The sequence below is a fragment of the Lactuca saligna genome, chromosome 4, assembly GCF_052625555.1.
Source record: "Lactuca saligna cultivar CGN05327 chromosome 4, ASM5262555v1, whole genome shotgun sequence".
NCBI classification, from domain to species: domain Eukaryota; kingdom Viridiplantae; phylum Streptophyta; class Magnoliopsida; order Asterales; family Asteraceae; genus Lactuca; species Lactuca saligna.
The window spans coordinates 172,632,769-172,657,422 of record NC_136420.1 but is presented as its reverse complement, the minus strand read 5'-3'; the positions used below and the strand labels follow the sequence as shown (position 1 = coordinate 172,657,422).

General features: G+C 38.0%; 2 protein-coding genes across 2 annotated transcripts; both read right to left on the bottom strand.

The window, feature by feature from the left end:
- Nucleotides 1-2,454: 2,454 nt before the first annotated feature.
- LOC145040345 (uncharacterized) lies at nt 2,455-3,276 on the bottom strand. Its single transcript, XM_078988285.1, has one exon. The coding sequence runs from the start codon at nt 3,274-3,276 to the stop codon at nt 2,455-2,457; it is 822 nt and encodes a 273-aa protein (XP_078844411.1).
- Nucleotides 3,277-5,937: 2,661 nt separating this feature from the next.
- Nucleotides 5,938-7,431, bottom strand: LOC145043087 (uncharacterized). The gene is made up of 2 exons (XM_078991642.1): nt 7,270-7,431; nt 5,938-6,882 (listed from the first exon to the last, which is right to left on the bottom strand). The coding sequence occupies exon 2, from the start codon at nt 6,831-6,833 to the stop codon at nt 6,093-6,095; it is 741 nt and encodes a 246-aa protein (XP_078847768.1). The 5' UTR covers nt 6,834-6,882; nt 7,270-7,431; the 3' UTR covers nt 5,938-6,092.
- Nucleotides 7,432-24,654: the final 17,223 nt, after the last annotated feature.

The window sequence follows — 24,654 nt, the reverse complement described above, 5'->3', positions numbered from 1 at the left end:
TGAATGAATCCAAACTGGATAAGAAACTGTGAAAATCGGTGAAACCAGGCACGTGGGGCTTGCTTGAGACCGTATAGAGAGCGCTGAAGAAGACATACATGATCAGGATAGTTAGAGTCTCGAAAACCTGGGGGTTGTTGCATGTAAACTGTTTCCTGAAGGTGGCCGTGCAAGAAAGCATTTTTGACACCTAATTGACGTATGGGCCAGTTTTGAGAAACTGCAAGAGAAAGTACTGTACGGATGGTGGCTGGTTTAACAACCGGGCTAAAGGTCTGATCACAATCAATGACAGGGCGTTGGGATTTTCCATTAGCAACAAGTCGGGCTTTGTACCTGGATAAGGAGCCATCTGCATGAAATTTCTTTTGAAATAGCCAAATACAATTAATAACATTAGCATGAGACGGTCTCGGGACTAAGGTCCAAGTTCCATTTGAAATAAGTTCTTATATTCCTCTGTCATGGCATTACGCCAGTTGGGGTCCGAGAAAGCCTGAGAATAAGATTTGGGAAGAGGTGAAATAGAATCCACATGAAGGTTTAATTTGTTAACCTTCTTGACAACACCACGAGATGACCGAGTGGCCATTGGATGACACGAGGTGGTCGGGTGGGGGGGCATGGGTTGTGGAGGTGTGTCAGTGATAGGAGGGGATGCAGAAGAGGGCATCTCGGGTGGTGTGGTCGGTCTTGGTTCGGATGTGGATGGGGAAACCTGAGTATTTGGCTGTGTACGAGAGTGGAGGAAGCGGTAGGATATAGCATTAGGAGCATCATCAATAATGTGATCAAGGAACTTGTAGGAAGGAGGCTGGTCCGAAGTCATGGAACCAAATGGGAAAGATGTCTCGTCAAAGGTTACATGACAAGAGATGATGATTTTGTTGGTGGTGAGGTTTAAGCATCGGTACCCACGGTGTTGTGTCGGGTATCCCAAAAAGACACATGGTGTGGTGTGAGGGGATAGTTTATGAGGAGTGACTATATGGGGAAACAGAGGCATCCAAAAACTCGTAAATGATTATACTTAGGTGTTTGGTTAAATAGTTTCTGAAATGGGGAAATGTTGTGAAAAGTGATGGAGGGTAGAATATTTATAATGTGAACTGCCATGTCTAATGCTTCAACCCAGTATTTTGGTGGAACATGAGCATGAAAGAGAAGGGTGCGTATGACATTATTGACGGTACGTAGCATGCGTTCTGATTTGCCATTCTGTTGGGATGTATGAGGACATGAAAAACGAAGCTGAATACCGTGAGAATCGCAAAAGGTGTGAAAATTAGTGTTATTGTATACACCGCCATTATCGGTTTGAAAAGCTTGGATTTTAACATGGAACTGGGTTAAAACATATTGATAAGAGTGTTGAAAATTTAAATTCACATCAGACTTTTTACGCAAAGGATACACCCACAAAAAATGAGAGAAGCTATCTAAGAAAATAACATAATATTTGATTCCACTCAAACTAGTAATCGGGGATGTCCAAACATCGAAATGAATAATTTGGAAAGGAAATTCAGCAACAAATTGAGACATTTGAAATGGTAATCTAACATGTTTTCCTAACTAACACGACTGACATAAACTATTTTTGGTTTTGTTGACACAAGGAATTAAACAACGAGAAACTAAATGTTGAAACACATGATGACCAGGATGACCGAGTCTTTGATGCCAAAGCTGCAGTCCAAAAGAGGGGAGAGCTTGAGCAGAAGGCTTCGTGACTGGATAGAGATTGTCGGTACTGCCACATCGTAGGAGGGTGCGTTTGGTCTGAAAATCATGAACAGAAAAACCAAACTCATCAAATTCAATAGAACATTTGTTGTCACGGGCAAGACGACGAACAGACACAAGATTTTTAATGATATCAGGAGTTATTAACACACTATTTAAACGTAAAGGACGGAAAGAGTATGACATAGGAAGAAAAGAGTCACCCGTGGATTTTACCAGGAAGCGGGACCCATTACCAACATAGACAGAGGAAGTAGGCAAATTATTTTTAACAGAATTTAGGATACCTTGGTTCGTGTGTAGATGAGCGGTGGCGCCAGTGTCCATATACCAATCGGCGTGGGTGGGGTCATTCAAAGTCATAGTGTTAAAGCTTTGAGGAAGAGTCGTGGCCTGATCCGAAAGGGCTTGTTGTGCCGAGTGGAAGGCTTGGTGAGCAGATGGAGCGGGCCACAATGGCTGTTGGCGATTTGGGCCAAGAGAAAAAGAGGAGCGTTGGTGGGCTTGAGCTCCTTGCGGTGTGGGCAGCAACCCATTTGAGCCATACGGTGGTCCGTTAACCACAAATTGGTGAGATGAGATATTATTTGGACCAAGAGAGCATGGAATTGGACCCTAGGGGGTATGTATAATTAATTGTTGACCATTTAAATATTGACCAAAACCACTTGAAAAACTTTGTTTATGTCCGGTACGTCCACCCCCACGTTAAAACCTACCTCCTCTATTAAATCTTCCACCGATCCTACCACTACCACGTGATTGATTAGAAAAATTATTTCTATAATTTTGAGATTGATTAACATTCCCAGTGGCTTGAACCGAAAGAGCAGTTGGAGAAGAGGGATGATCGGTGTGTGTAACAGAAACGGGCTTGGATGCATTGACCTTCATGAGTTTTTCTTCAATGGTAAGGGTGGAACGGACCTCCGCAAAAGTTGGAAACGACTTGCTGTTGCGGATTAGAAGGGAGAGATTGTCATATTTAGTAGGTAAACTATTGAGTGTGTGTATGATCAGATTCCGATCAGTAAGTTTGGCTCGTAGATTCTCAAGCATAGCCGCCAGTTTAGACACACGGTTGAGATACTCAATCATGGAGGAGTCCCCCATTGATAAGTTCCTGATTTCAGTGTCTAGCTCCATGAGTCGGTGATCTTTGTTATCGTAAAAAAGATTTTCAAGGGGGATCCATACGTCATATGCTGTGGTATTTTTCTTTATAATGGAATTGAGTAAGGGTTGTGCAAGAGTACCGTAAATCCAAGCTTTCACAATAGCATCAATTTCCTCCCAATCGGCTGGTGGATCTATGGTAGCAGCTTTGTCTTTAGGTTGGTCGGCTGGGGTGGATGTCGATTCAGTGGTGGGTTTGGGAAGTAGATGATGGTAAACACCAAATCCCTTGCAATGATTCTGGAAGAGTTCACGCCATGAGTCATAGTTCTGATGTTCTTGATCAAGGATAAGTGGAATGTGGGTCTTGATGTTTGTGATGCCATATGGTTTCTCAGACTTAGAAGAAGACATGATAGAGCAGCGATCGACAAAAGAGTATCAGGTAAGATTAAATAGGAGAACGAGCTGGAAGAAAATAGTGGCGGCAAAGAGAAGGGTGTTGCACAAGAGAGATAGGATCGGAATTAGGGTTGTACACGATGGTCTCTGATACCATGTAATTGTGTATATTTTCCCATTCCTCGGCTCATTCTCATTAATCAATATATATACAAGATAAATACATTATGGGCTATTATACTAATATTTTGGGCCTAAATACAAACAATAATAATATAGCTAACATCGAGAACCTAAATCAATATGAATCCTTGAATTACATACCATTGTTGAAAATGTTTTAACATATTTTTTATTCGTCGTCCGCCGCTTTGCACGGGTAGACGACTACTATATATATATATATATATATATATATATATATATATATATATATATATATATATATATATATACACACACACACACACACACACACACACACACACACACACACACACACACACACATTTTAAGTTATCTTTTAGTTATTTGCAAAAATATTTGATACTTATTAAGTTAAATTACATTTTGCAGTAAAATATGACATTTTTGAGGGAAATAAGCCAAAATGAGAAAAATGAACCAAAACCGTGGCGTTTATAAATAATCCAATAAAAACCGACTTTACTGCAAAATGTAATTTAACTTCATTTTATGTTGATAAATAAACATAAAATGTAAATAAACAAAATCTAGGATGCATACTCCCATCACATCCTCGGTCCTCAATCACCAATGGTACTGTTGAACCGTTAGAAACCACCAAATCGCATTCTCTCACCAATTAAATCTATGGTTCTACATATCATCACAAATGGGACAAGATCCTTACATTTTCCCCCCTTTCAATTGATTTACTAATCTTCATTACGTACTTCTGAGACTCACAATCATAGACCCTCCCCAAAAACCCCTAAATCATGATTTCGAATAAATGAAAAAGGTATACGTCATCTGCCAGCTGAGAACATCTTTTTCACCGACTTCTTCCTAGCCAATTCGATGGTGCTAGCTAAGTCACCAAAACATGTCAGTCAAGAATTTTCCTCCACAAACCTATTTCTACCATCGACAATTTCGTTGACCGCACGTTTACCAGGGAGAAACCATATATGTGGTCACACCCTTCTTGATTCAAACAAAGACTAAAAGACAACTCTGTTTTCGATTCAATTGAGAGAAATAACCCATCTAAATTCTATCCCCTTAATTGACCTCCGATTATAATGCCTCTTCTCTAGATTTTGTTTCAAGTCTGCATCCTACCCACGACTTTACTTTAATCTTTAGATTCATCAATTTATAAATCAGACTCGTCAATTGCTAATGGCGATCGAACAAACATTGTCAAGTATTTCACGAAAATATGGTTTGCAGACAAACGACATAAAGAAGATAAAACAATGAGGCGATAAAGATCAAGTCTCTGATGCCAGGTAGTAATGTATAAGTCGGAATCGGTTCAAGGTCTTCGATGCCATCATATCATATTTTGTGCAATCACCTTAATCGTCGCCAGAGACACGATAACGATCATGATGAAAAAAAATCATCCGTTGGGAAATAACTCTACTTCGTTGGGAGTTTCACAGAGAAATACGAGGGCCTTTCCCCATAGTTGGAATTTCAGTTTTCAAAATAAAGCTTGAAATTGACTTACCTTCATACCTACAATCAGATACGAAGAGCATTCCACCATTTGTGTTGATGTGTTGCAAATCGAGTAATTTGATGGAAGGTTTCTGGAAAAGACACATACTAGTAGTTGGAAGCAAAAGAAACAAAAGAGAATCACACTCCTTCTCTGTTGAGGTGGAGGAGCACCACCACTTGAAGCTATCTCTTCTAGGAGGATGCACACATTTACTTGTGTTTCTTACTTGTGTTTCTGTTGAGACGAAGATCCAACTTTAATCAAGAATTTCTTTTTGTTGTAATATTTATATTGAAGAGAGGGGAGGGGTGGTATGAGGCTGGATTTCCTTTTTGTTTTTTCTTTAACTATTGAAATGTAAAAAAAAAAAAAGAAAAATAGAAAAATACAAATAAAAAAAGTTAAAATAATCTTTCGTTTAATTGGACAGACACCAAAACGACCAAAAAATAAAAGTTTACACCACTAGTGGATGCTAAATTCTTTTTTTTGGACCAACTGCAGAAAATAAAAAAGCACAACTACCATTTTAACAATACTTTCCAAAAAAATTCTTGAAAAATTTGTAAAAACCTTATAAACTGTAAAGGTGTTTATGAAAATCTATAACAGTTGGAAAAAGGTAATATTCTTGGAACTTTTTTGCTGTAAAAAATAGATTCTAAAATAGAATCGGGTTAGACATTATCACTTTAAACGCTATTTTTCCTTCTAAATGAAAAAATAAAATATGGTTACGGATGTTCCAACAATAACTAAAATCATCTGAAAAACAGTGAAGTTTAAACGAGATAACGCATCTTAACATAAATCATAATCTCTTTTCTAATGTGCTTACTTCTCCAAAACCTAAAATAAATCATAATCTCTTTCGACAATAAGCTCCATTCTAATAGCTAAACACGTGTGCATTACATACTCCAAATCCTTTAACACATTCAAAACAATCCACAATCAAAACAAATGTGCGAATGGAGTGAAATAAGCAAATATACATACTTTTGACACTACCATAAAAATTCTAACAAAATCCAGAATATTACACACTCATTTTTTACATGCATAGAGAAGCAACAAGACACTTGTTCACTAATCTATTATAACCCAAAGTTCTTCTAAAATTCTGCTTACTTCAAGTGATGATTTCTCTAACCAACCAATCAAGACTCGGATACGCGAAATAAAGAACAAGAAAAGATGGCAAAGCAAACAGAATTGTGATGAGAATATACACAGCCAAGATCACAGCACTTGCAGGTATTGCATATAGAACAATAAGCAGAAATATGAACACCAAAGGGAACTTAGCTGTCAAGTGAACAAAAAAGAAGAAAGATTTTCTCAAAGACGACTGCAATCTCTCAGCATTCACATGGCTACGTGGGCCCACATGACTATTCGTATGGCTACTTTGATTAGTGATCAACCCTCGACTCCAACTCCAAGCGGGAACTACTGGTAAATGGTCAGAACAAGAATTGGAATGAGACTTTCTTTCACCATTTATGCTTTCGACCATCCATAGAAGAAAGTAATTCTTTTTAGGAAACTTGAGGTTGCCTTTGTAAACAAGGCGAAGTGATAACAGGTTGCACCATGGACAAGATATGAAAAACGGGAGTTGAATTGGAAGAGTTGGGAGTTTGACAACAGCCCATTGGAGTCCAAGAACACAGTTTTTACAAAGGGTATGGCCACACCATAAGACGTAGGGAACATTTTCAACGATATTGAAGGATTCCCAGCAAATGGGGCATTCTAGAGCTTCATCTCTGTTGTTGTTCATGGAGATTTCGTCATCAGAACATTCGGAAGAAGCTTGATTGGGTCTTGTGGAGTCTTTGGAGCTGACATTTGAAGGAAAACCCCACATGATGATGAAGGAGGAAAAGTTATTGGAGAACCAGAATCTCTTTCGCCTTCTACAGAATCAAATACAGATGCTCAAATTCATGATCAATTTCTAGGGAATCAGTATATATATATATATATATATATATATATATATATATATATATATATATATATATATATATATATATATATATATTCTAAATAACAATATACAAAGCACACGAGAATCTAAGCAAAAAGCAAACATATTATCGATCAATCACATCAAAATACCGCAAATTCACAATCCTATCTCCAAAAAAATAACAATGAAATCTACTTCACCAATAGGAAAGCTAAATTGACTCCTATCGCCAAAAAAAAAACGAAACTTTACTTCCGATCAAAAGATTTCGAACACGACAAGATAGGGAAATATAACTGGATTAAAATCGATCAAAATCAAGATCGTTTACCTAGAAATAATCACGATATGATGAACACCGGAAGTAGAAATTCATTCGACATACGCAGTGGTTGTCTCTTTCTCTCTTTAAAACGGTGAGAGACATACAAACACAGACACAGACAACGTCGGCGAAGAGATCTGACAGCGACCAGTTCGAGACTACGAGAAATCCAAGTGTTCTCGAGGAGGTAGATCTGCTACATCGCGGGCCTATGGTATGGGTCCAATTACGTTCTAGGCCCAGTGGAGTAGGCCCATGTGAGAGCCCAGTAAGAAATAGCCCAATGATAATCTTGTTGGTAGGCATCAAGGCTATCAAGAAAAAATTGCTTTTTGTGTACTTGACAATTATAAGTGTCTAAGGATAATCGATCGATAGTAGACAAAAATACCCTTTGAATTGAATTACTTTATATTGGTTAAAGGAAAAGTGAAATTCAACCATAAGAAAAGCTTTACTTTCAAGTTAAAACTAGAATGATGACAACTATAACTCATTGCTTGTTTCCTTGTTTATGTTATAAGATTACACTTTTGCAAAAAGCTTATGGACCTATTTTGAACCAATATTTTCTTTTCTTAAAAGCTTCATGACACGCTTGACTGCTTTGTGTTAAACCTGAAAATTGAAACAAATTATATGTTTGAAGAAAAGCCGACATGTGTTTATAGTCTATAGGTGTTAGTAATACAAGCACATTTGATTATTATATCAATTTGTCATATTGTTTTTTTCTTTTTAGCTTAGGTATACAATCTTTTATTTTCTCATCTTTCACGTTTAATTGATCACAAATGATTTCCTTTAAATTAACATAAACAAGCCCTCTATCCTACGCCACGTCACTGTAGGGGATTCCTACTACACATATGATTTAACTAATAAGAGTGTCATTGTATGTAACGTATCGAGTACAAGCATGTTTCAACCCCAATATACTACTACTACACCATGGTCATTGCATATGTCTTACCGAGTTTGTGATTCTTCTATCCCAAAGATACAATCGCTACACCACACAATACAAGAATACTGTAAAATGAAAGTACAACCCCATCTCATGGTAGGAGCTTCAATGATTAAAATAAATTTATATATATATATATATATATATATATATATATATATATATATATATATATATATATGACATCAGACACCATCAATTTTAAAATTGTTAAAAACACATATCTAATAAGATATCAAAAATAACTAACCATGAGCATCAAACGGGGTTCTAAATGACACGACGTGATAGCAATATCAACCTTCAAGTTTTACAAGTTGTTGCGAGTAAAATTGCTTTTAATGATGCAACTTAAGAGGAAATTTGTGTGTATGTGTGTAGACCCTGTAGCCAATACTCGAGACCTTTCCATCCTTGCTCATCAAGAAATCGAAAACCGCCTTCGGTTTTGCATCATCATCGAGTCTACCTATCCACCATCACCCTTTTCCATTGATACTCGAACCACTGCCTCTAGCCAAGACCACATAAAAACATAAACCAACCTATCGCCACCTCCTTCAAACAATCATCACTACCTATCACCTGCTTTTCCCAAGCCAGGAATGAATCTATTGTTCATCTTCTTTACCTAGTACGAACCTGCACAAACCGAATAAGTGAAGTCTTGCTTAAAAAAGAATATGATGGCAAGATAGCAGATGTGTGTTTATGTGGTATAACGTTATATGGCATGCTTGCTGGAGGTTACCCTTTTGAAGACCCTGATGAACCCAAGAATTTCCGCATGACTATACAACGAATATAACATATTACGACAACTAATACACGTTTTATGCGTATATAAATATATCATGTGATGAAAGATGAAGTAAAAAAATATATTTTAGGTAACAAAACTTTATTAAGTGTTATATTCATATATGAATGATACTTAATCTGTAAAAAGGTTAAGCATACGTTTTATGCATAAGCGAATAATGAATGTACTGTAATAAAAATCTGGTGCATTTTTATTTATTTATGAATAACGAGATCTGAAACTCTAAAAATAATAATATTTTATTTTATTTTAAAACTATATCAATATTGATGTCTATTTATAGAGAATAAAAAATTATGAATTCTGATATATTTAAAATATTTTTTCGATAAAAACAGTTTTTTAAAAATTAAAAAAGAAAGTGTGTATATTAAGGTAATGATTAGAACATACCCACCCCCAAACTCTATTTTCTCCCATTTCTTCTCCCATTGGGGGAATACTATTCATATCTCTAAAAATGAAGGTGTTGTTTGGTTGTCAATTTTAGTCTCTCTTATTTTTATTTTATATATTTCTAATTTATTTTATCTACTAATTATAATTGAAATGAAATATTTAATATTTATAATATAATGTTATATACTAATTTATATTAATTAATTATAAATATAGAGTTTAATTTTTATTTATTGAATTCATATAAAAAATTAAATATATATTAAAAACTTGAAACACAGTAACATAATTTGTAAAATATAGTAACAAATATGATCGTAATCTTGATATATTTATTATAAATATAATATTATTTATTTAATAATTATTTATAATAGAGTAATAATTAATTTAAATTTATTATATATAAACATTTTATTTATTATAATATAATTTGAAATATTTTTGTAATGAAAAAATATAATATATATATTTGTTAAAATATAATTAGTACAGGGGTTTATTTGACAATATCTACGTTATAAAAATAAAATATTTTAGAAATATACTTTTTGGAGTAAAAAATTTGATAAAAAATAGAGTAAAGTTGGAGAAGAAACACTATTTACCATATTTTTTACTCCATTTATGAGGGAAAAATAGATATGGGTTGGAGATGCTCTTAATATAGTTTAAGGAAACATGTTTGGTTGGAAAACACAAGTGTATCCGTTACCCATTTCTGCCAGTAGGCTTAAGCGTTTTGCGACAAAATAAATGTGTTGGTAAGAATAATTCCCCCATTCTCAACCTTTTTTTTTTCTCACTTGAACCTTCCTCTCTTTCTCTCTCTCTCTCTCTCTCTCTATATATATATATATATATATATATATATATATATATATATATATATATATATATATATATATATATAAAAGAGAAATATCATAAATATATATTTATATAAAATGTATTACGTTTTTAGAAAAGTTTTATCAACCCTTAATACACACAAAGTCAAAGGTGTCGTGTTCAATAAAAAATAGAAAAAAAGGAAAAATGAAAAAAAAAAAAAAAAAAGAAGAAGAAGAAGAACCTACCATACAAAATAGCGCCATGAACCGCCTTGGCATGCGCCAAACCAAACATCGCCGCATGCAGATTTTTGAGATGACATAGCCACACTTCGCGTCATGGCAGGCCTCGGTGCACGCCGTGACGTTCCTATTAGAACCATGACATCAGCTAGATGATATTTAGAGTTCATACCTTAATATGTCGGGACAGTTAATGTATGTAACAGTAATCAAGTTAGATAATTAATATTAACATGAGGAGGATATTGTATCATGCTAGACAACACCATATATGAGTTGATCTTTAAATTTTTTGTTTTCTTGTCGACCAAGGAGAGAGGATAGACTAATGACGCCCTAATTTTTAGTTTGGAAGAATGAGGTAATATTAGGTTTCTGATTATGACTTCGTTTCCATATGATAAGATGTCATTCATTTACATCATAACTATGTAAATACATGTGTGTTACATACATTAAATTATGACAATTATATATTGTTGAAAATGATTATCATTCATATTAAATATACAATAATACTTTTCATAACTAGTTGATGCATAAGAGTGTAACATTTTAAAAAATATGATAAGATAAATAAATGGTATGATAATATTATTTAATGGCATCTAACCAGTGTTTGCACATAAATAAAATTATAAATATAATTCTTAATTTGGTTTTACTTTTAACTGTTATTATATTAATTAATTTAACAATTATTTATTTTGATCACCTTTAAATTTAAATCATAATAATTATGTAAAATATTAGTCATTCTTTTTAGGTTATGTAATTTAATTTATAATTTTATGTTCTGTATTATTATTATTATTATTATTATTATTATTATTATTATTATTATTATTTGGTTTCAAAAACAACTTATCATTATTAAATAGTTGTATATGAATTTTTAAACAACATACTATTATCAAAAAGTCACAAAAAACTTAAATAAGTGGGGGAGATTTTTAGCACCCGGTTTTTGGTATGTATTTCATTTAAGTATTCTTCGCAATTTGGATTTAGACTCGGCAAGTAGATGGCCCAACTCGTCGAGTAGTAACGGTTGGACCCTGGGGTTAAGTGGCATACTCGTTGAGTTAACGGCAAGACTCGACGAGTAGGCTCTGGCTGGGCAAAACCCTAATCTGAGAATTTTCACTCTATTTAAACGACCTTATACAAACTACATCGGCCCTTTATGCTCCTAGAACACTCCATTTCGAACCCTAACTATGTTGTGAAAGATCTAAGGGATTTTTGGTGGTTTTAGTGCTTTGTGGTAACAAGAAGGAAGGAAAAACCGAGAGGAATAAAGAGGAGACCAAAAAGAGTCAAGCTTGTACATCATCTACAGTCCTTGGGAGGTATAAAGTTGACACCTTGCTCCTTCTTGCATTAGAACCCTTTTTCGGGAGATTTAGGGCTTTTATAAGCCATTCTTGGTGACCAACCATTATTGCAAGCATGGTTGGGGGTTGTGGTTTCAGATCCAGGCTCCTTAAGGAGTTAGAAGGCAGAAAGGAACTGCCTTTTCACCCATGGAAAACCCCATGCTAAGAGCTTCCTTTAGGGTCTTTTTAGCTCATAGTCCCATGCATGTACGTAAAGTTCATAACTTTACGTGCTAGATCTATCATTTGGACAAGTGTTGTATGCCAATAATCGAGAAATGAGTGTTGGACGACCTTGACTCGGCGAGTCATTCTTGGGACTCGGTGAGTCCAACGCTTGATGTCCCCAAATCTGTTAAGGGTCGAGGGGACCCAGTTGACTGTTAGAAGGGTTTTAGAGGGTCCAATGGAGTGGCCCAACGTATTGGACTTAGCCATAGACCTGGAGTTCATAAGAATCAACGAGTGCATGAGCATACTCGGCGAGTCCAAGACAATCTCCCACCCATTGAAGATGAACTCGATGAGTTGTTCATACACCCATTGAAGATGAACTCGACGAGTTGTTCATACATTCATGCTAGTAGTAGTAGGGGAGATAGTCCCCAAAATTCTTGTTCGATAGGGCCAAAGGGGGTAGTCATACCCAGTCATGCTAGATAGAATACAATTATGTGTTACATGTTACGTGGTAGTAGTAGAGGGGTGAAATAGTCCCCAATATTTGATCGAGAGGACCGAAGGGGTGGCCAGTACCCAGATATGCTAGGTAGTATCCGGTCGAGAGGACCGCAGGGGAGGACGACACCTAGATATGCTACGTAGTATCCGGTCGAGAGGACCGAAGGGGTAGGTCGGGCACCCAGATATGCCAGACAATATATGCATGTTATGTGATCATATGGTATGTGGTATGATGGGGGAACTCACTAAGCTTCGTGCTTACAGTTTTCAATTTTGTTTCAGGTACCTCTTCAGCGAAGGCGAAGGAGCTGGCACAGTAGCTGCACATCTTACACATACGTTGGATTTCCGCATCATGAGATACTTGGGATTGTACTCTGACGTTATTATATTTATGGTTTGGATTTTCAGACATGAGATATTAGTTTTATGAAGTGATATGTCTTCACTATGTTTTCTTATGGATGTTTTATAAATCAATTAAATAAAAATGAAATTTTTTGGACTCGAAATTTGGGATGTTACAAGTTGGTATCAGAGCCCTGGTTTGAGGGATTCAGACACACCCTCGGGGATGTCTAGACTCAAACTGAGGGATTAAAAGACTTTTACAAAGAAAATGGTTTTCTAAAAGCTAAGTTAATAACTGTTAAGAAAGAACAAGGTGTGTGATGTGCGCGACCGACCGAGCTCAAGTAAGTTTTTCCCCAAAGTACCCATACAAGTTTATATTATGATTATTAGTTCAGTAGAACAACATGCTAGATTAGGACTAAGGATTTAGGAAGGATGCCTTATGTGCCTATTATATGTGCTTTTGAGCTGCCTGATAGTATTGATTAGACTGAGATAGGATAGCCTGTTTAGGTTATGCCTGATCATATGTGCTTATAACGCATGCTAGTATAGATTCTTGTTATATGGATAGAATTACTCGAGCTTGTTTCCTTTTTGTCTGAATGTTGCTTGCTTTGTGCTTTGTGGGACTCGGAGTGATGGGAGTTAGCTATTAGGTGGGTATGTTAGGTCATATGCAATCAGGGTTGAATAATCTCAGAGTGTTGGATTTGAACCTATTGCGTAGCTCTTGTTTGAGTCCTAACAGTTGTGGGGATGAGTCCCTTACTCGAAGGATTATCTGAGCCTCGTGACATGTGATTGTATCCATATGGTGGCTAATTGGCGTTGCAAAGAGGCCTTCAGCAATTAAGGACTAGTTTGGGTGGAGTTAGAGGTATCCTAGGGCAAGCCTAGGATGAGAGTAGCAGAGATCAGTAGTAGTAGAAAGGACTTGGTGGAGTCAATGCAGTTCTTGAGGAAAGTACGGATAGATGTGGAAGGTAGTATGGGCCCATACTACTGAAAGTAGAGGATTTGTAATTGAGTTGAGGAAGGCTGAGACGAGACCAGGGAACTTGTGATAGATGTGATCCCTCTAGATGTATCAGTATCACTGACAGTTATCATTATGTATTGCAGAATGGTGGTGCTACATCCAAGGCCATCAGTTGGTAGTTCAGGAGAGGGATCGGGTTCGGCTTCAGGTTCCGAACCAGTGGATGAGAGGCTACGCGAGTTCATCGCGTCCAAGATCACTAGAGGCATCCTTGATGCGACCCCAGTCATCTTTGGGTCGATCAAGGAAGGGGTCATCGAGCTGATGGAGGATCACCTCAGGGCGTTCAGGAGTGACATGGCGACCAGCCAATCAGGATCACACACACTGTCCTTTAAGGACATCAGGGGCAGTGGTGCGCTGGATTTCCATGGGGCAAAGGACCCCATTGCTGCCAGACGATGGATTGCAGAAATTGAGTCTGCACAGTTGACTAGCTTCTGCCCCAAGGGGTCGGAGGTACGATATGCAGTAGGATGCTTGAGAGACCAGGCCAGGGATTGGTGGGAGTCAGTTGGTGACTCTCTGGGAGCGGCTATTGAGGCTATGACATGGACGGATTTTGTGACCCGGTTCAAAGTTGAGTTCGCGCTTGCGGTGGAGCTCCAACAGTTGGCTCGGGAGTTCCTAGATATGCGACAGACAACTAAGACAGTGGCGGAGATCACCGCTAAGTTTCAGGAGAGGGCGTTACTGGTGCCCTAGTATGCAGGAGACGAGGACATGAGGAGGACCCGCTACCATGACATGCGGTGAGCTGACATTCGGGAGCATGTAAGTTTTTCAACTTGCCCTACCCTGGAATCCATGATGGACATGGAAAGGGAGAGGGAGATTAACATGGAGCACATCCGGAAGACGAAGGACGAGGAGGGACAGATGACTGGGGCTTCGCGGAAGAAGCCCAAGAGATCAGACGTCGGGCCAAAAGGCCAGGTTGGACGTTGTAGGATATGCGGCAAGTCACATGAGGGAGCATGCAGGTTTGGATCATCGGGCTGCTATAAGCGCGGAAAGTTGGGGAATTTCAGTAAGGATTGTACTGCCTCTATACCCACTATTTAGACATCTGGGTTGCTGTGTTTCCACTGCAACCAGAGGGGCCATAAGAAGGCCAATTGCCCCTAGTTGACAGCAGCATCGCCAGTGAAGGCGCCAGTCCCAACAACCCTACGGATTACTGATGGCCGGCAGGGCAAGTTAGAGGCTCCAATGGTGAGGAGCTGGAACTTCCAGTTGACTACCGAGGAGGCACGCGCTGCACCTGATGTGGTGACGGGTATGATTCTTCCCCTCTGATTTATTTATATGGTGTTTTTGATATTGATATATGCTTTATATACATATGTTTAGGATCGTTCCATGTGAATGACATCCTAGTTCAGGTGTTGTTTGATTCAGGCGCTACCCGATCGTTTGTTTCTCTTGCGCTTAGCAAGAAGTTTCCTAAGTCCTCGGGCATGTTGGATTGCCCTCTATAAGTCGAGATTGCAGACGACCGATCTGTATGAGCATCAGAGGTCTTCTGGGATTGTGTTTTGAGGTTGTTCAAAGAGCGTTTTCTAGTGGATTTGGTTCCCATACCATTGAGGGGGAACAAAGTTATTATTGGTATGGATTGGCTAAGCCCCAATGGGCAGTGATCGAGTGCGTGCAGCAGTTGGTTCGAATCAGGACCCCATGTGGGGGAGAGTTGGTGATCTAGGGCAAGTGGCCACAGTGAGGACCAGCCTTATGCTCAGCAGCAAGAGCGAGATGCTACCTTCAGCAGGGTTGTGTAGGATTTGTCGCCTATGTTACAGATACCTGGGTGGTGGGTAAGGAGATGGTGGGCGATGTGCCCGTGGTACGAGAGTTTGCGGATGTATTCCCCGAGGAGTTTCCTGGGATACCTCCGGAGAGGCAGGTGGAGTTCAGGATCAACCTCGTCCCTGGTGCAGCTCCGATAGCCAAGGCACCGTATCGGTTGTCTCCCCCTGAGATGCAGGAGTTGTCTACACAGTTGCAGGAGCTTTTAGACAAGGGATTCATCAGACCGAGCAGTTCACCCTAGGGAGTCCCAATTCTATTTGTGAAAAAGAAGGACGGGTTGTGTCCGATGTGTATAGATTACCGGGAGCTGAATAAGGTAACGGTGAAGAAGCGTTACCCACTTCCGAGGATTGACGACCTCTTTGACCAGTTATAGGGAGCATCTTGGTTCTCCAAGATTGATTTGCGTTTGGGGTATCATCAGATGAGGGTCAGAGAGGAAGATGTACAGAAGACTGCTTTTTAGATGCGTTATGGCCACTATGATTCTGTGGTGATGCTGTTGAGTATATTTGTGTTGCGTCTTGGGCTAAGTGTTTTGTAATCCAGATTGGGCCTGTCCATCCGTGTCTATCTAGATTAGTTACGTAGTTATCTAGATTGATTGCTAGGGTTGTAGTATATATATGCATGCATGTATGCGTATATCGATAAGCTTTTCATTACGTTGATTTTTGTAACCCTAAACGCCTCTACAGATTGAAGTTCTTTATCGAGCTCTTCTAAAGTGTTATTTGCATTAATCATTAGACACATTCAGCACAATACTTGTGTTCTTATTACGTTCTTATTTTATATCTTGCTTAGAATCCTACGATCCTAATAGAACTTTGTTCTAACAATTGGTATCAGAGCAGGAGACTGTGTGATCAATACACATTCCTTCTGTATACATAATTCTTTAGGGTTTCCGCTTTTATCGTATAAATAGAAGCCGTCATCTTCATTTCGACGATAACTCTATTTTTGATAAAACCCTAATCTCAAGTTTACAGGTTTGATTCTGAGCAGCTCACCATGTCTCAAGAAGATTCACATACAAACCCAATTAACATCTCAAACAACATCGGATCAACAACAAGAGTACCCATACTCTATACTCAAGACTACGAAGTATGGGCTCATCACTTTGAAGATTACGTAGTTGGATCGGAAGACAATGGCTATCTCATCTGGGAAGCTATCACTCTTGGACCATTTATACATTCGGAGACAAACACAATCGTTAAGACGCAAAAAGATTACAACAAGTTGGTGACAGATGTTCAAAAGATGCCACAGGATGAGAAGGACAAGATCTTGTGTAACATAAAAGCCATGCGGATGATAAGATTCGCCCTGCAATCTGACACCTTTCGGCTTGTAGGTTCATGCACAACTGCTAAAGAGATCTGGGATAGGCTGAAGGAACTTTACTCAACTGATGAAGATCTGGAACACTCCATTCAAACTCTGTTACTATCATAATTTGGAGTTTTTGAACAGAAACCTGAAGAGAAGCTTGTACAGACCTTTGATCCGTTCAATCATCTCTTAAGTAAGATGATTAAGCATGGGATAGAGAGGAAGATGATCGAGAAGAAAGTAACGTTCATGAATGGGCTGACACCAGAATAGATGGCGGTGGTTTCCACTGTGAAGGCGCATGAACAGTTTAAATCGTACTCGCTGGCGAAACTAGTAGGGATACTGAAGTCCCATGAAAGTGTTGTAACTAAGGAAGAGAAAGTGGTCTCTGGTATGGGATCGTTGGCTCTTGTTTCTAAAGGAAAAAGTGCTGCTGAAAAAGAAGAAGAAGAGTCAAACATGTCAGAGTGCGAGCTCACAAGTGAGGAATATGACTTGATGATCACAAATCCAAAGAAATTCGCAAGGAGAAAATTTCCCGCCAACAAGAACAGAAATGGCAGGGGAGCTACAGTTCTGAGAAGATGAAGGATGAACCGAAAGTCTCCTCTCAAAAGAATGAAGAGAAAAAGGAGAAGACACTTGCAGGAGACTCTGGATACGACTGCAACTATTTTCACGGCAAAAACCATTTTGCCAAAGATTGCATGTTGAGAAAGATGGCTGAGAAGAGAGAGGGTGAAGATGACGAAGCATATTATATGCGCAAATTAGAAGAAGTCAAAAAGAAAAAGGTGTCCAACAGCTCAATGAATGCCTTAATTGTACAGGAGAACGCTGAGGAAGATGAGTTCGGTGGCGTAGAAGTATGGTCAACCGACTCTGAAGACAAAGAGGTTAGAAGACCCACTCATGGAAAGGCGAATGTGGCAAAGAATGAAGGTTCGGGTGGAAAATGTTTTATCGTCACTGCTGGTCCATCAACCGAGAGTGCAGATTCGGAAACGAACCTGACTGAAAATAAGTGTTTTGCGGCCAAGCCAGTGAGTGAGAAGATCAACGACTGCGATCGATTGATCAAAAAGGTACATTCTATTCTTGAGTCGCTTAAAATTTTCAAAAGCTGATTATCAAGAAGAATTAAATGAATTAAATTCTAAATTCTCTAACCTAAGTAGTAGCCTCATGCAAACCTACTTAGCAAATTCTAACCTAACTGACCAACTCGGCAGGGTGTCTTCAAAAAGTGAGGAGATGAGAATCTAGATTGAGCTGAAGGAAGCAGAGTTAGTTAGGGCTGGGGATGAAAGTATTTATTTGCAAAGAGACAATTTAAAGTTATTAAAACAAACAAATGTTTTTTGTTTGATTGCTAAGCGTCTTTATACTAATATTGCTCAATTACATTTAAATTATGAAATTGGTAAGAAAATTCATAAGATGATTTTGCCCTTTCTTGAATTTAAAGAAGATGAAGTTATAGCAGAATGTGAATTAGAAGTGTCCTCTAAAGAAACGTCAATGTCGTATAGGCTAGGTTTGGATAAGATAGAAACTTTCATCGATTCTAAGGAACATAAAAGTATGTTAAAAGATATCTTAGATGAAAATGACATGCTAAAGATTAAAACAAAAACTATACATACATTCGATTTGTCAAATGCTAAAATTGTTAAGGATAATAAAATAAACTTAGATAATTCGTCTGAATGTGATGCGAAAAGCGTGATGAGTGAAATCTCAGTAGAAGATGAGGTTGATTGTTCTAAGTTTATGAAAAATGAAACCGAGAGTGAAAAACCTCTAATATCAGAAAATTCGGTTGAGTTTGCTCGTCTATCAAAAGAACAGAAACCAAAACTCAAGGAAAAAGCTTTGGTTTATCAAAAGGTCCAGACCGTGCCAAATCAAGTCTATGCTACGACTGGAGTCACTCAAAAGCAGATGGCAGAACTAAGAACAATGGTTGACGAAGATAATGATGTAGGCTGCGAAGACTATTTCTGGTATGCCCCTATTGACAACGCAGACGAAACTGTGGGACCTCTCAACAAACCACATGGAGAGTCAAGGGTCGATACATACCAGAACCTCTCAACAAACCCTCCAGTTTCGATATTCCAAGCACAAGTGGAACCAAAGATGTTCCTGAAGAACCGATGGTTGAACCTGATGTTCCTATCAAGAGGGCAGAACCAAAAGTTCTGCTCAAGAGAAAGGAAGCACCGAAAGTTCAAACTAAGTCACCTGCAACCCACCAGAAACAGAAAGCAAAGACAAGCTTCAATATTCACAAATCTCAGAAGGAGCTGGCTGAACAGAAACGCCTGAGAAATCGAAGATATGCCACGAATCTGAATGAACGTAAAAGGCATAGGAATTCTCAAAATCCCAACTATGAGATTCCTAGGAAAGAATCCATGGACAAGGGAAAGGAAAAGATGAAGGAAAACTTTAGTCAAAATTCCTATTATTCTAAATCCCAGAACCGAAAGTCTAGTCTCGGTCCTGAACCCACTTTCGGTCCTCGACCCACTTTCGGTCCTCGATCCAGATTTGGTCCTAAAACCAGATTCGATTCTAATCCTAGTTATGGAACCTCCAAGTCCCAAGATAAAACAAATTCTTTAAAGGACATCAAAGGAAAAGGAAAGCTGGTATCAGATTCTGAGAAGGAAAATAAGAAACCCTCTACTAAACCTAGGAATCAAACGAAAAACACTAAACCATCAAAAGCAACACCAAATGATACACTAAAATTTAAAGAAGATAAATCAAAAATCAAGGTGTATACCATTAAAAGAAAATATCAAACAACTCTAATTAAACGAACTTATTTGGTTGATGCTTCTGTTGTAATTCCTTTCTCTGTGAAAAACTCACAAGGACCCAAGAAACTTTGGGTTCCTAAATCTGCTTGAATTTACAGGTAATCAGTGACAAGCAGTTTGACGAAGAATGGTATATAGACAGTGGTTGCTCGCGTCACATGACAGGAAGGAAGGAGGAGCTAAGGGAGTTTCGGTCTCTGAAAGATGGTGGGTCTGTGAAGTTTGGAAACAATTCCTATGGGATAATCAAAGGATACGGCATGATAACTAATGGAGATTTCTCAATCAGAAAGGTAGCTTATGTGGAAGGATTGCAGCACAATCTCATCAGTGTATCGCAATTAGTAGTGGGCACAGGTTTGAAGGTATCATTCGATGATGAGGGATCAGAGATAATTGAAAAACAATCAAAGAAGGTTCTGCTAAAATCAGCGCAAAAGGGAGAGATGTACCCTTTGAATTTTAATCCAATAAGAGGGACACCAGCTATCTGTCTATTGTCAAAAGCAAACACTGATGAAAGATGGTTATGGCATTGACGACTATCACACCTAAATTTCAAAGATACTAACAAATGGGTGATTGAAGATCATGTTCAAGGCCTTCCTCTTCTCAAGTTCGATAAGAAGCATTTATGCGCAACATGTGAAATGGGTCAGCAAAGCCGAAAAAGCCACCCAACACGCATCAATACTAAGATAGTGGAAACACTTGAACTGTTACACATTGATTTGTGTGGACCTTCTGCTATAGAGAGCATCGGTGGAAGTAAGTACATTCTTGTTATTGTAGATGACTTTTCCAGCTTCATTTGGGTTTTCTTTCTTAAATAGAAATCAGATGCAACTCCCAAGCTGAAGGTGTTCGTTAAGCAAGTGGAAGTACAATTAAGGAAGACAGTCAGAAACATCAGAAGTGATAATGGACTAGAACTCAAGAACAAGGACTTTGAAGACTTTCTGGCTGATAAGGGGATAAGTCACAATTTTTCGGCCCCCTATACACCACAGCAGAATGGGATCGTTGAAAGACGAAACCATTCTCTATGTGAAGCAGCCAGAACCATGCTCAGTTACGCTTCTCTACCCTTATACTTCTGGGCTGATGCCATTGCTGCTACTTGTTATACTCAGAATCAGTCTCTGCTCAACAAAAGATTCTCCATAACCCCTTATGAGATCTTAAATAATAGGAAACCGAACGTTAAATTTTTCCATATTTTCGGTTCACGATGCTTTATTTTTAACTCTAAAGAGAACCGAAATAAGTTTGATGTTAAAGCTGATGAAGACATATTTCTGGGTTACTCTCTGTCATCAAAAGCATATAGGGTGCTGAATAAGAGGTCAAGAAAAATTGAAGAAACTTATTATGTTACTTTTGATGACAATTATATGAAGAAGGTTCAAAGGACTGACATTGCTTCAGGAGACATATTCCCAGAATCTAGATAGGTCTCGGTTCCAATATCCAACCTATTTGAGGAATAAATTCGACTGTTCGATGAACCCAAAAAAGCAATTCATTCGGAGGCAACAACAGCAGACAACAAAGTAGATAATCTCAAAAAGGTTATAGACGAAGCCACTAAAGGGATGGAAAGCGAACCACCAAGTCCTAAGTCATCCACAGGCTCTCCAAGTAAAGCTTCAACGTTCCAGGGGGAGAGCTCAACTAATCCAAAGACAACTGAAGTTTCTGTTGAAGGGGAGAATCCAAGTTCATCCCCAACATCTAAAAGTATCGATGATAAAGATACAACTGATCCAAAACTCACAAGTGAAAATCCAATCGAGGGGGAGACACCCACTTCAACAAGCAATATAAACTCTGATGATGATAGAGACTTCACTTCGCCAATCGAGGGGGAGAAGGAAAAAGTAAGTGATAGTTCTACTGACGAAGGCGAAGGTGATCCGTCAGATGTTGAAATAGAAGTAGAAGCTGAATTACATCCAGAATATGATCCAAGCTATCCTCCATTAGTAAAATGGACAAAGAACCATCCCAAAGAGCAAATTATTGTTGAAACTTCCGAAAATGTTCTTACTCGGTCTCAACTGAAGGCGAAACAAACTGCATTATTCTCTAAAGTGGAATTTTGTATGTTTAATTCGTTTATCTCCAAGATGGAGCTGAAAACTGTAAATGCTGCACTTGATTATTCTGATTGGGTTCAAGCAATGCAGGATGAGCTCAATGAGTTCGAACGCAACAGAGTTTGGAGGTTGATTCCCACACCGAAAGATGCTTCTATTGTCGGCCTAAAATGGGTGTTTAGAAATAAGCTGGACAAGGAGGGGAATGTCATTCGTAACAAGGCTCGGTTGGTAGTAAAAGGTTATTGTCAAGAAGAAGGGATAGATTATGAAGAAACCTTTGCTCCAGTAGCAAGGTTGGAATCTGTTAGAATCTTTCTTGCATATGCTGCTCACAAGAACTTCGAAGTCTTCCAAATGGATGTCAAATGCGCTTTCTTGAATGGAGAATTAGAAGAAACCGTCTATGTTGAACAACCGCCTGGTTTTGTGAATGAAAGACACCCCGATCATTGCTATGTGCTGGATAAAGCTGTCTATGGGCTAAAACAAGCACCGAGAGCCTGGTATGAAACACTAACTCGGTTTTTAATAATGTCAAAATTTTAAAAAGGTTCGGTTGACCCAACCTTCTTTCATAAGAAGGAAGGCGAACATTTGATGATTATTCAGATTTATGTTGATGATATCATCTTCGGCTCCACGAATCCTAGCTTAACAGCTGAATTTAGGAAGTTGATGGAGACTAAATTTGAAATGAGCGCAATGCATCCAATTAACTTTTTCCTTGGTTTAAATATTAGACAGGTACCAAAAGGTATTTTTATAAACCAGGAGGCATACACCAAGAACTTACTAATGAAATTTGGAATGAAGGGTGATTCAAAAGTGAAGGTTCCTATGGCATTCGGCACTAAACTAACCCCATCTCTGGAGAAACCCGCTGTGGACATAACACTTTATCGACAAATAATAGGGTCTCTTATGTATCTGACAGCTAGTAGACCAGATATTATGTTTTCTGTTTGTTACTGTGCCAGGTTTCAAGCCAATCCAAGAGAACCTCATATTCTCGCTGTGAAGAATATTTTTCGATATCTGAAGAAAACTTCATCTCTCGGTCTCTGGTACCCTGCTAAATCAGGATTCTTCATTCAAGCCTTTTCTGATGCTGATCTAGGAGGATGTGGACTGGACAAAAAAAGTACTACAGGTGGATGCCAATTTCTTGATGGAAAACTTGTGAGTTGGCAATCCAAGAAACAAACCTGTGTTTCATTATCCACAACCGAAGCTGAATACATCGCTGCTGCATCTTGTACCTCACAAGTGGTTTGGATTCAAAGTCAATTAAGGGACTATGGATTAAGTATGAAAAAGATTCCTCTCTACTGCGACTCTGAAAGTGCAATAAGGATTTGTATAACCTAGTGCAACACTTAAAAACTAAGCACATTACACTTAGGTATCATTTCATCAAGGATCATGTAGGAGACGGAAACGTGGAAGTTCACTTTGTTCGATCTGCTGATCAAATGGCTGATATCTTTACTTTTAGCCTTACCCGAAGCAACCTTTAACAAAATCTTACAAGGCTTGGGCATGATGGAAGGAGAGTCGGTACCGAATCTTAAAATCTCTCATTAAAAATTAGACAACCGAAATGGATAGACCGCTCGGTATATTTCGGTTCTCGAATTTTAGGGAACAGAAATGGACAGACCGCTCTATCTATATCTGCTCCGTGATTTTCTGGAACAAAAATGAACCGAATGGTCGATTTATTTTGCTTCTCCCAGAGAAGGTTTCGGTTGTATATTTTGTGCATATCTTTTGTTTGCTTTAAACTTTAAATATATTTTTTTTTTCTGTTTTTATTCTTTTTCAGAAAATTTCAAAAATCCAAAAATATTTTATCTTTCTGTTTTTTATTCTTTTTCAGAAAATTTCAAAAATCCAAAAATATTTTATCTTTCTATTTTTTATTCTTTTTCAGAAAATTTCAAAAATCCAAAAATATTTTATCTTTCTGTTTTTATTCTTTTTCAGAAAATTTCAAAAATCCAAAAACATTATATATTTTTTTTGTTTTAGTATTACTTTATCTATCTCGATTGTTTGTTTGGTGTTTCTCTTTATTTTTCTTAGGCTAAATGGGTAACAAGGACAACCGACTGTGGATCTAAGGTAGGTATGATTTAATTTCAACATGAACTAGTTAAGGGTCCCTAGAAGCATGCTGCTGCATGTCGTCTTAAGCCTTCATGATCTTGAGTAGGCCTTAATGATTCGATCTATACCTATCGTTTCTTCCAAATCAGGCTAATTTATGTTACTCAGTCTAGAGCTACCTTACTCTTCTCATATGAGTTAAGAGTTTCTCTGCTCTGTCAGGATTATCTAGCAAAAGGTACATTCGGTCCTTAACCCACCTCTTTACATTCTCCATCCACTTTTGGTTTACCAACGTAACCCTGGAGACTCTCGGTCTTTACCACTGAGGTTTATGGTTACACAACATCTGTTTTTATGATCTTAGATACATATACCATGTGCTGAGTGAAACCCAAAATCCAACACCAAAAATGAATTCACGGTAAATTATACATTCAAGATTTTACTGGTTACCAAAGGAAAT

Coding starts and splice junctions, on each gene's coding strand:
- LOC145040345 (XM_078988285.1), bottom strand. CDS start 3,276: ATGTCTTCTTCTAAGTCTGAGAAACCATATGGCATCACAAACATCAAG.
- LOC145043087 (XM_078991642.1), bottom strand. CDS start 6,833: ATGTGGGGTTTTCCTTCAAATGTCAGCTCCAAAGACTCCACAAGACCC.